This window comes from Condylura cristata, unplaced genomic scaffold (genome assembly GCF_000260355.1).
Source record: "Condylura cristata isolate star-nosed mole 26May11 unplaced genomic scaffold, ConCri1.0 scaffold00020, whole genome shotgun sequence".
NCBI classification, from domain to species: domain Eukaryota; kingdom Metazoa; phylum Chordata; class Mammalia; order Eulipotyphla; family Talpidae; genus Condylura; species Condylura cristata.
In genome coordinates this window covers 28,512,252-28,524,531 of record NW_004567121.1, presented here as the reverse complement: position 1 = coordinate 28,524,531, position 12,280 = coordinate 28,512,252, and the positions used below count along the sequence as shown (strand labels likewise).

General features: G+C 35.8%; 1 protein-coding gene across 4 annotated transcripts in view; it reads left to right on the top strand.

The window, feature by feature from the left end:
* Positions 1-5,760: 5,760 nt before the first annotated feature.
* NCOA1 (nuclear receptor coactivator 1) overlaps positions 5,761-12,280 on the top strand; it is a 71,760-nt gene continuing 65,240 nt past the window's right edge. For all 4 annotated transcript variants that reach the window (XM_004686398.2, XM_004686397.2, XM_004686399.2 and 1 more), the window contains exon 1: positions 5,761-5,863. In XM_004686398.2, coding sequence (XP_004686455.1) covers positions 5,775-5,863 — 89 coding nt within the window. In that variant the 5' untranslated portion in view covers positions 5,761-5,774. The remainder of the gene's footprint in view (positions 5,864-12,280) is intronic.

The window sequence follows — 12,280 nt, the reverse complement described above, 5'->3', positions numbered from 1 at the left end:
AAAAAAAAGAACTTTGTCTTTACAGAAGTATGGAGAAATATAATTACCTATTGACTATTTTTTATGTAAATATGAAAAACTTATTATAAAACATATGGACATTCCTAAATGAAAATTTGGGAAAGATCTGGATTTTACTTTATAAACCACTTTTAGATATGTTGCAATTAAAGGAGCTTCAGTAAAGTGCTAGAGAAGTCTCCTCAAATCCTTACTGAATAAAAATGGCAGTTGAAAAACCACAGTAAGGCATCCCCAGGTGGGGATCCCTGGATACATCTTTCTAATATCTATGCAATAAACATTAATTTTCTATGCATATATTTTCCAGTGCCCATTTCATATATATGAGCATTTTTTTTTAAAGATTTATTTATTTATTCATACAGAACTGGGATACAGACCAGAGATGCAGAGGGTGAGAAAGGATTCACCAGAGACAGAGTAGGGAGCAGAACAGCAGATGATCAAAGTACACTGCTGAGGGGAGCAGCGTGCGGGTCAGGAGAGATCTGCCACACCATGTGGATCTCCTCCAGGGCAGGCGGGGATCGAACTCATGCTGAAGTGGCTTAAGCTTCTTAATGCTGTGTTTTAACCTGCTGTGCCACCAGGGAAGGACCTATATGAGCATTTTTACATTGTTGTTTTCCAAGAGTTTGTAAGTCAAGGAAACAAGACTGGTGTATCTACCAACAATGCAATGTTCACAACAGTGTACTTTCTTCCAAACTTATTTTTTCCACTTAGAAAAATTCAGTGTAAAGAATCTTCTCAATCTGATAATTTTTTTTTCAATCTGATAAATTTTTAATGGGAAACAAATTTACTTAGTACATTGTTACTTTACTACTTTGAGAAGTTAAGTTACCAAGTCCTTGCTGTCTTTATTACTAGCATAATAAATTTAAAAGACTTGGCACAAGGTTTCATTTAAAAGACAAAAAACTTTGAGAAATATCTGATACTTTATCAAATCAGTGAAATAAGATAGAATGATAATTTTAATTTTAAGAACTCATTGCTTTAAATACATTTCCTTGCCTTTGCTTTTATCCCTGAACTCAGTGGCTCAGATATTGGCAGATTGTTTATGAGAGGTGTATGGGGCAGAAGCTCTTCTGATTTCAGGCTAGTCACCATTCAAGTTTTGGTTCCCTGACTTGGTAGGTTCAGAGAGAACTTTTGTTTCTACATGTTTAAAGACGTGCTTTTCAGTTATTAGTTTCAAAGTATTCAGTTTTAACAAAAAATTAGGAGGCATGCAAAGAAACAAAATACCATCCATCACACACAAAAAGATACAGTCAATAGAAACTGCCTTTTTTTTTTTTAATATTTATTTATTTATGCATATAGGCCAGAGGTACAGGGGCAGTGAGTCTTCATCAGAGACAGACTGATGAAGTACACTGCTGAAGGGAGCAGTGGGCAAGACGGAAGAGGTCTGCTGCACCTGGATCACCTCCAGGGTGGGGATCTAACTCTCTCTCACTGTAGCTGCTGCAGCCGCATAGGCTTTCAGTTTTGGGGCCCTCCCTGGTGGTGCAGCGGGTTAAAGCACAGTACTGAGAAGCTAAAGCCACTGCCGCATGAGTTTGATTCCCGCCTGCCCCTGAGGAGCTCCACATGGCGCGGCAGACCTCTCCTGACCCGCCCGCTGCTCCCCTCAGCGGTGTGCTTCGTCGATCTGCCTGTTCTGCTCCCCACTCTGTCCCTGGCGAATCCTCTCACCCTCTGCATCTCTGGCCTGTACTCCAGTTCTGTATGAATGAATAAATATATTTTTAAAAAAAAAAAAAAATAAAGCCTATGCATTGCACTTGTTAAAAAATGAAGTGTAGATAAGTTGTATTTCATCAATATTAAAAAGTTTTCTTCATCAGAAAACACTGTAAAGAAAGTGAAAAAATAACACAGTGGAGGAAAATATTTGCATGCATATATATATGTGTGTGTGTGTTTTAATAAGTGCTATATCTATATATCTGATAGGGGTCTAGTATCCAAAGATGACTCATATTTTTATGAGATATTTTACTTATAAAAATATAAGTAACCCAACTAAAAAAATAAACAAAAACATGAATAAACATTTCTGCAAAGAAGATATAAAGATGACTAGTGAGCACATAGAAAAGATGCCCAATGTCACTAGCAATTAATACATTGCCATAATTAATACCATTTCACACCCACTAGGATGGCTATGATTAAAACTATAAAACAAAAATAACAGTTTTTGATGAGAATGTAAAGGAATTAGAGCACTTGAATATAGCTGGTGAGAACTTCAGTGGTAGCGCCATAAAGGAAGACAGCTTGGCAATTCCACAAAAAGATCAAGAGTTGCAATATCACCAAATAGTTTTACTCCTAGGTATATATACACAAGAGAACCAAAAACATGATTATACAAAGTATTCATAAAACTGTTCATTGTAGCACTGTTGCTAAATAGCCCCCAAATGGGGAAAATCTAAATGGCTACTAACTAATGAATAGGTAAATAAAATATGGTATATCTAAATAATGAAAAAATAAACAATTAAAAAGAAAATGAAAATACTAAAGTCTCCATGCTTATCATATGAGAAAGATTTCAGCTGTCTGAATAAATAGACAAAACTGAAAACCTCCTTTATAGAACCCTAAGTGTCCATGGACTCCAGATGGGGAAATATTTCATTTTTTAAAAAGATTTATTTATTTATGCATAGAAGAGAACTGGGGTACAGACCAGAAGTGCAGGAGATGAGAGAATTCACCAGAAACAGTGGTGAACAGAATGGGCAATCTGACTGAAATACACTGCTGAGGGGAGCAGCAGGTGAGACAGGAGAGGTCTGTTGGGTCATGGTGGGTCAGCTCCCTGGCCAGGGATCTAACTCATGCTGCTGTGGCTGCACATTGCTCCATAACGCTGAGCTTTAACCCCTTGTGCCATCAGGGAGGCCCACTGTTTCTTTATGGCAGTTACCCCATACAGGAGCTCATATTTCTCATGATTTTCCCAGTGTGATAGTCTGAATTTGGGGAGGCTTAGCTCTCAGAGTGCCCCACTTATCTTGTCTAGGCTTCTCTAATTGTCTGCTAAGCACTTTAAACTATATATTAGAGTTGGTGACTGTTACTTCAACTCATGAAGTTCTCAACTAAATCTGGGAAAGGAATAACAAATTTCTTATGTAGAAATTACATCTTATGTAGAAATTTGTAACTCAACTGAAATATACAGCACTGACCTGGGTTTTTGTCCCACCTTTTTGATTTAGTTAGTCCATTTATGTAGAGATAGATGTGGTTTCTAGTTCCTATAACTGATCTCTAGAGGTTGCATGAGATTATTTGGGTATAACAGCAATTCTTTTTAAATCAACAGGATATTTTTACTTAGAAACCTTACCTCTTTTTAAAAGGTGATATGCAAATTGGTTTCCTGAAACCAGCATTTCTTTCCTGATTGAACCTTATTTAAGTACCCTTACTGCCAAGTATAAAGGCGTTCCACAGATAGAACAGCTATAATAGTTTTCACTCATCAAAGACTTTGCATTCCACTATCTGTTTGTATTTTGTGACTAGAAAGCCATTAATAACAAAATCATATCATCAGCAAATTGTATTTCCCCCTACAGTATGAGGGGAAACAGGACTTAAGACACAATGAAGAATTTTAGTTGGAATTGACTAGATGTACTGGTAATAAGATACGCAGAAAACCACATTAATTCTACTAGCCCCTCAGATCATGGCTTAAACATCATCCCTCAGAGAAGCCTCATTTGATCCCCAGTTAAAATTAAGTCTCTTCTGACATTTTTTCTTTGGACCTATTTTTTTCCTTAATAACTTTTATCACAATTCAGAATTTATTTACTATTTTGTGTTTTGTTTATTTCTTCCACTCCATGAGGGTGGCAAATTCTGTTTTGCTATCCACTAATTTGTTCAGCTCCTAGCACCAGTGCTTGCTATATATGAGAGGTGCTTCATATATTTGTTAAGTGAAAAAAGAAGTGTGGGCTCACAGAAACCAATGGATGGCAGTATTTCCAGAAGGAAATAGTTTCAAATGCTGGTTCAAGCATTTCAGTAAAGTCCTAGCAGTAGAAGTAGTAACAGCAGCACACGTTGGGCACTGATGTACAAAGGAATAAAAAGGTCTCCCTTTATCACTGAGGAGACACCAGGTGTGTTATTCTGCTCAACAAATACTGTCTCTGGGAGCTCTCTTTCTGAAGGAGAGATAATAACAATGGCCAACATTCTCTAGGAACTTTCAGCACACTCTTTATGCACTATTTTATTTAGTCCTCACAGAAAATCTAAAGATAGGTAGATATAGTATTATGTTCTGTTACAGATGAGGATGTAGGTTTGAGACGATAATGTATTTTTCCTAAGAACAGACAGGTAATGGTTAAGTCAGGGCTATGACAAGACTTTCCTGACCCCAGAACTAAGTTTTTCCATCACCATGCTCTAGTAGAGGGAACCAATTAATTCTTTAGCAGGGAAATATCACAAAATGAAATTAGACAGGAATGCTATTGCTGCTGTTTATGTAATAGTATATAGTAGAAGTAAAAATAACTGAAATTTTGGGGGGGAAACAGAAGGATTTCACATTAATCTCAAATGATGTATTTGGTTCCAAACTAGGATCATAACTATATTAATATGGAGAAATTAGAAATGTGTGTCTTTCCTTAGAGCTTTGTTGGCTGTGAGGTTTATACACAAATTCATTGTGAAGCTGCACTCTCAAAATTCATGTAGTATTGTAAATATATGGTAAATCAGTAAAGTTTTATTTTTAAAAATATGCCTGTTTGGTTACATGAAATAGTAAATTGATTGGAATCATAGATGTCATTTTTATACCCCAAAATGGAATACATAGGACAGTCTTTGGTATTGAGAAAGAGCTAGAGACAGAGTAAGTTTTAGACCTAGAGAAAAGAATTTACTCGTATTATTAAGGAAAGCCATGTGAGAGAGCTCATGAATTTCAACATTTTAAATATTTTTATTGATTATTTATGCACACAAGAACTGGGATGTAAGCCAGAGGGGCAGGGGTGAAAGGGTTCACCAGAGAGAGTAGGGAACAGAACAGGCAGATCTACTGAAATACACTGCTGACGGGAGCAGTGGGCAAGACAGGAGAGGTCTGCTGTGCCATGTGGGTCAACTCCCTGGGCAGGAATCAACTCATGCTGCAGTCACTGCCAGTAGCTTCGTAGTGCTCAGACTTAACCCCTAGTGCCCCAAGGAAAGCCCTAGCTCATTACTTAAATTTTAATCATATGTACCTTATTTTCCTGTCAATATAAAACCTCAAACCTTATGAGTAAAAGTTTTTTTAAGAATAGAGTAAATATATAAACATAAAAAATAATTTCTCTGACACCCAGTTGCATATTCAGTTTTTACATTTATATATCTGATTTTTTTTTCTTTTGGGGGGAAAAAAATTTAGTAATTAGTCTGACAATATTGTCTTCCTAATCTCTGTAATTTCGTAAGGGTGATTAATTTTATTTTACAGATATAGAAAAGAAAGTCTAGAAACAATAAATAGCTGATGACACTGTGCCTTTGTATAGATGTGGATTGTCTTTATTAAGACTAGAATTGTTTATTCACTGAGAGGCAGCGTGTTTAGATAGTTTCAAACATAAAAGCACTTCCTCTCTTGTGGTTGGAAAGCTCACCAGGGTGGACTTCTTATTGTTGCCCTTTCTTTTTCAGGTGTGAAGTTTTTCAACATGAGTGGCCTCGGGGACAGTTCATCCGACCCTGCTAACCCAGACTCGCATAAGAGAAAAGGATCGCCATGTGACACACTGGCATCAAGGTAGGAACACTCTTTTCTTAGTCTATTTCTGGAAGTGCTGCTCTGTCATTCTCTTGCCACTTTAGAACTTGCGTTTCAGTTACTCCAAGTTCGCTGGCAGTCTTTGTGTCCTGGGTAACTCACCAGCTTTGCTTTCTTCCCCAGCGTCCTTAAGCATGTTGCTCCAAGTGCAGCCAGAGTTCCTGTAGTCAGGAACTCTGCTTTCCGAAGCCAGCTCAGTCATTGCTCCCTTAAAGAGGGATCCTTCTCTCTTTCCATAGGCCAGATCTCCCAATTCATTTATCTGTCTGGCATTTCTTATAGCTGCAATCCATTATTTCAGGTTTTTATGTTTGGGTGATTATTTCATGCATCCCCTGGTTTTACCATTACATTCTAAGCTGCTGTAAGGTAAGGGTCTTGTCTGTTCTTAGTCACCATTTTATCCCTAGTTATTGGTACAATGTGTGTCATATATAGTAAAGACACAGTAAATATTTGTCAAATAAATAAGTAAATCTTAATCATCTTCAAGTGCTGAATGAGAACATTGTAGTATTAGTGGAACTAAGAAATGTGTTGTTATAATGTCAAGATTTAAAGGAAATATTATTTGTAAAATTAAATACTTGTGTGTTATAAGGAATATGATCATCCTAAATAGGCTGAAAATAACCTGTCATTCCATCAGAGACACTCTCCCTGCAGCTACTCTCTCCTACCACCTCCTCCCATTTCCCCTCAGCCATGGAAAAGGAAGTGACTTCTTGGTGTCTGTCCAGCCCTTGTGATTTCCTCTACACCCTGTAGTACCTATGAAATAAGTAAATCTTACATAAACTCTACTCAGTTATCACCATTGGTAAAAATAATAAAGACCTATTACTAAAATAATTCTAACAAATGCCAAATGGAGAAGGAGCCTCATTCAGATCGAAAGAGCAACATCCCACCTGAGAGGAGCATTCCATGCATCTCCTAGGATCTGGAGGGTTTCTCACCCTCCACATTATTGACATTGCTGGTCAGGTAATTCTTTGTTAAGGGGAGCTGTTCTGTACCTTGTAGAATGCTTAGCAGTATCTCTGGCTTCTGCATATAGTAATTATGACAATCAAATTGTCATTCAGTTGTGATAAACAAAAGGGTTTCCAAACATTGTTCAATATCACCTTTTTTCAAAGGTGATAACTATCCCCTGGGGAAGGCAGTTTGACCCCCCCACTGATAATTACTAAGCTGGAAAGTGAAGTAATAGAAGACCCAATTTTCGTTGAAATACATGATTCCAGTCATATATTGGGAAGGAGTTTAACTAGAGAATACTAGGGCCCCGGGTTGAAGAAAAAAATTTCTTGTAATGAGCTCAGGCTGTTACAAAGAGATGGCGACTGAATGCTGGCATCAGCGCTCGGCGCAGGTGCTGCTGGAGGCTGATGTTGCGAGGGCTGTGTGAGGAGCTCAACCAGGCTTCCTTAAAGGGAAAGCAAAAAATAAATAAAAATTTTAACTTTTACTTTAATTTTCTTTAGACAAATGTTTTAAATTTATGATAGAACAGATTAGGAAATTAGCCTACCTACTGTATATAATTAATGACACTTTGCTCTATTATTAATATTTTACCATATTTATAGTCTTATTTGAGTAAAAGTAAAAAAAATTAATTTATCAACAATTTCACTGACCTATTTTTACAATTGTATATACACACACACACTTTCTCTATCTCTCTCGCACACACACACACACACACACACGTGTCCATGAGCAATATGGAATGTTTGTTAAATTTACATAATTTTTATAGTATTGTGTGTAATCTTCTAGAATGTACATTTTCACCATGGAACATGAGCTAAAAATATACAATTATTTATTCAGCCCTATTAACTTTTTTTTTTTTTAAGATTTATTTATTTTATTCATACAGAACTGGGGTACAGGCCAGAGATACAGAGGCTGCGAGGCTTTACCAGGGACAGAGAGGGGAGCAGAACAGGCAGATCGACGAAGTACACTGCTGAGGGGAGCAGCGGGCGGGTCAGGGGAGGTCTGCCTTGCCATGTGGTCACCTCCGGGGCAGGCGGGAATCGAACTCATGCGGAGGTAGCTTGAGCTTCTTAGTGCAGTGCTTTAACCCGCTGCACCACCAGGGAGGGCCCCTATTAACTTTTAATATTATCTTGCATGTGTTTACATTCAGTAAAATAAAAATGCCCTTTGGCTTTTTTACCACATAATCTAATTAACTGGTATATAAATATACATAACAGTCTCTTATGATATCTGTACTTCTGAGATGTCTGTTTTAATTTCTGTTTAATATCTTCAATGATAAAGCACATTTAAAAGATCTATTTCCCTACAGCCCTATGTCCCCTATAAGCCACCTTTTTATTACAGATTTTTTCACAGTGAGCCTTGTAATCAAAATCTTCATAACCGCCCCTATTTTACCTATAAGAATCTTTAGGTCCTTGCACTTTTTTAGTTTAACTTGGTAATTATTTCCACATTGCTCCTCAAATGACAAGAATTAAGAATTCCTCTTTTCTCACAGCCTTGCCTCTCTCACTTTAATTTTTGTCTAATGTGTATGGGGTTATAGTTTTAAGTACATTTTCTCTATAACTAGTTGTTGATCATAGGTTTTATTTGTATGTCCATTATGTTTTTTTCTTCTGTAAATTTCCCTTGTTTTGTCTTTTGCCCATTTTCTTCCCGCTGGTTTGTTTGTCCTTTTTACCTGCCATAGTAATATTTAATTTTCTAGTTACTAACCTTTTTTGCTTGTATTTGATGGGATATCACCTCCCAGATTTGCTAAGTCTAATAGTCAATGATGATACTTGTTGACACACCTTAGAATCTTAATTTTCATGTGTCGAACTTTTTGGCATCCTAAGTATTTTCCCTCTACTTCAAGGCCTTAAATGTATGTTACCTTCTGTGAATACCCATTTCGGGTTTTAATTACCCTGGAATTTATTTTTGTATATGACACAAAGTAGGTACCTAGTTTTGCATCCTCCCCTTGGAAAGTCAGGAGTTGTGGCCTTACTCTTTCCTTGCTTCTGTGCTGTGGCCTCTGTGATAGTCCCAGAACTGCAGAGACAGGGATCTGGTTCCTAGTTTTTTTGTGACAGACACTCTTCCTTGTTTGTTTGTTTTGCTTTCAAAATTAGTTTACCTGTCCTTGGCCTTCTCTTCCATACAAATTTTACAATTAATTTTTAAGTTTCCCTGAAAAAAAATTCTGCTGAGATCTGGGTTAATTTCATTTACTTTTATAAACTAAAGTGTGGAGAAATAACATGCTTTTAATGCAGGCTGTTATGTCTAGAGTAATATTAAGAACTGTAGCTCTCATTTCCTTAAATCTTTACTGTTCTTCAGTAATAGTTTATTGTTCTCTCCATGAATGTCTAGCCCATCTTTAGTGAGGTATATTCTAGAGTACCATTGTGTGTGTGTTTGCTTTTAAAAAAAATGCTGTTGTGCTTGTTGCATTCTAATTGGCAGTCGTTAATGTATAAGAATACTAAATGATTTGGAGTGGTGATCTCACTTCCATCCATTGTTCTTAACTTTATTTGCTTATCTGTAGATTCTCCTTGATTTCTTGTTTATAAATCATCATGACAAATAATAAAATTCTGTTTTTCTCTTCTTGGATGTCTTAAAATTGCTTGCTTTGAAAATACCATTGCAGACTTATAAATATGGGCTTTTTTGATAAAGGTAATACAATGATATTTTTGATAAGGTAAATAAATAAGAATTTGTCATTTTGAAACTCAGTGTATGAATACCACCTTATAACAGTCCTTTTGGTTTTTTTATTATATGTACTGTCTCCCAAACAAGGTGTGAACTCACTAATCATAAAGGAATGTATTAGACCTCAGGATATTGTCAACCCTGTATCCAAGAGCCCTCGTCGGGGAGTTGTCTACTTGTTTGGTGGGGTGAGCTGTCTTGGATCCCCTTCAATTACCTCTTCTCCATTCTTCAGCTCTTCTAGGAGATAAGGATTAAACTGCCTATCTTAAAATGGCCAGCTGTGGCTTTTGCACGTGGAGAAAATCCCGCTCGGGTCAGGAAGTGCTTTTAGAGCCTGCTGCAGGCTGCCCCAAGTGTGTAACAGTATGAAGCTTGAAGTGCAGTGTGAGAGACATGTTTTCTGTCTTCAAGAAGCTTACGAATTAGGTCATGCCACTTTTCTTCTTTTTAAAGGTTCTGGTTTCCCCCTTGCCCTGAAAATAATCATAAAGCAATGATAACAGATATTGAACTTTTAGGATATGCCAGGAGGTCTGCCAAGTACTTTAAATGTATCATCTTTTTTAATCCTTACATAATCTTAGGACGAAATTAATTCATTATACCTATTTTACAGGTAAGGAAATAAATGCTTTGAGAATTTAAATTGCTATGAAGTAACTTTTCAAGGGTTACATTGCTAATAAATGACAGAGGAAGTTTGAAATTGTACATTTAGTAGTATATGTCATTCTCTTTATCATAGCATACAAGAATCCTTGTAATCTAGTCTGGGGACCTCACCTCTGTCCTTTTGTTTCTTATAACCTGTTGTTCAGCCACAATGAACTATTTATAGGTTCTTTGTCTTGACTTTTTTTCACTCTTACTTTTTACCTTTGAAATATCTGGGGGGGGGGTTGCATTTTCTTCAGGAAACCATCTCATTCTGTAGGCTTTGGTGCCATCACTATACTACTCTGTAGCATTGTTGTGTTGCCACAGTGTTGTAATGATTTGTTTCCTTTTCTTTGTTTTCCCCTAGTTAAAAGCTACATCTAATTTATTCCTTGGTCCCCAAGACATATAGCACATACATCATTTCTGGCACATGGAGAAAGCTAGCAAGTTGAATGAAAAAAGTACATGAGAAGTTACCTCATGTAGCATCAACTAGCATGTATGCAATATAAGTAGAAATAAAGCAGGTTCATGAGAGAAGAAATATATATAGATGGCCTGAAATAATAAAGAAAATTTTCTTTCCACGAAGATAGAATTTGTTTGGTCATAAGTTTTGGCTTTTTTAAAACATATCTGCTCAGAATTTTTGGTCCTTGTTTATTGATTACTTTATTTGGTGATGATTTTCCTGTTTTAGTCTTAATTCATTTTTAGGCTCTTTCTAATTCATTATTTTAGCTTCTTCCTTTCATCTCTGTCTGATTATTCTGCCCTTTCTATTGGTTTTATTTTATGGTGATTTCAAGCACTTCAATTTTACATAAAATTGAGTGTCAAAAACAGATTTGGAAGTCCTACCAGGTGAATCTGATTTATTTGTGTTGAAATTTATTTAATCATTATTTCTCTAGATGTTTATTTTCTCTTTATTAATTTACATATATCTTTACATTGTTGTTCATTTTAAAACAATGCTTACTTCCCCCCTCCCTCATGTAGAAATTTAGACCCTTAGATTCAGATCATACTTTTAAATTCAACCTAAGTCTAGTGTCAGCTAGTTGCTTTAAGGTAAAAATCAGTTGTTCTTAAAACACTATCAGATTGCAGAGCTAGAGTTGCGTAAACCCTTGTATATGTTAAATGTATGTTACTCATTTTCTTCTTGCCATGTTTTCAGTACCTTATTGTTAAATTTGTCAATGTATATTGCTATGTGTATTTGTCCTAAGTAAAATGGGGCTAAGTCCTCAATAGCAAAAACATTAAAAAGATAAAAACAGAAAGTGAGATCATTACAGTCTAAAATTTGGATTTCTGTTGGGGTGTGCCAATCATTAGTCTTGTTTTATGCAGGTAAATGCTTTTGATTAGTTGAGTCAGTCCTTTCTGCTTACTAGGTTGTAATGTAAATGTGTGCTTTTATAGACTTTTTCCACTAAGAAAAGAAAATGTTATTTTAATTGTTGCCAATTATGAGCTTTGTGGTAATTGATCTTTTCCTCTTTCCACCAACACTTTCATATTCAGTTAAGTGATTTTGATTGTTGCTTATAAAACAGGGGGTTACTTGTGATGTGACTAGTCTTTCTTATATTAATTTGGTGATAAAAAAATTTATTTCATTGTATGCTTTACAAAGCAAATTTTCTTTATAAGTCTGGAAAATAAAAGTGAACATTATTCAAATGTATAGAATAAATGTAAAATGCTGTTTGTACTATTTTGTTCTTGTTATTTGCTTGAGGATAAATTGAGTTTGATTTTATTTATTCATTCATTTATTAGAACTATGGAGTAGGTTTTTGCTATTTTTTAAGAAAAAGTTATATATATAAGACATTGTTCTCTATACTTTTCTAATTATGATTTGTAATTCTTTTTATTTTACTTCTTGAATCAGTACATTTTTCTTTTTGATGAAGACCAACTGATTTTCTAATCATTGTAAGAATCAAAGGCTTGTTATTATGACTCAACTCAGTCTGC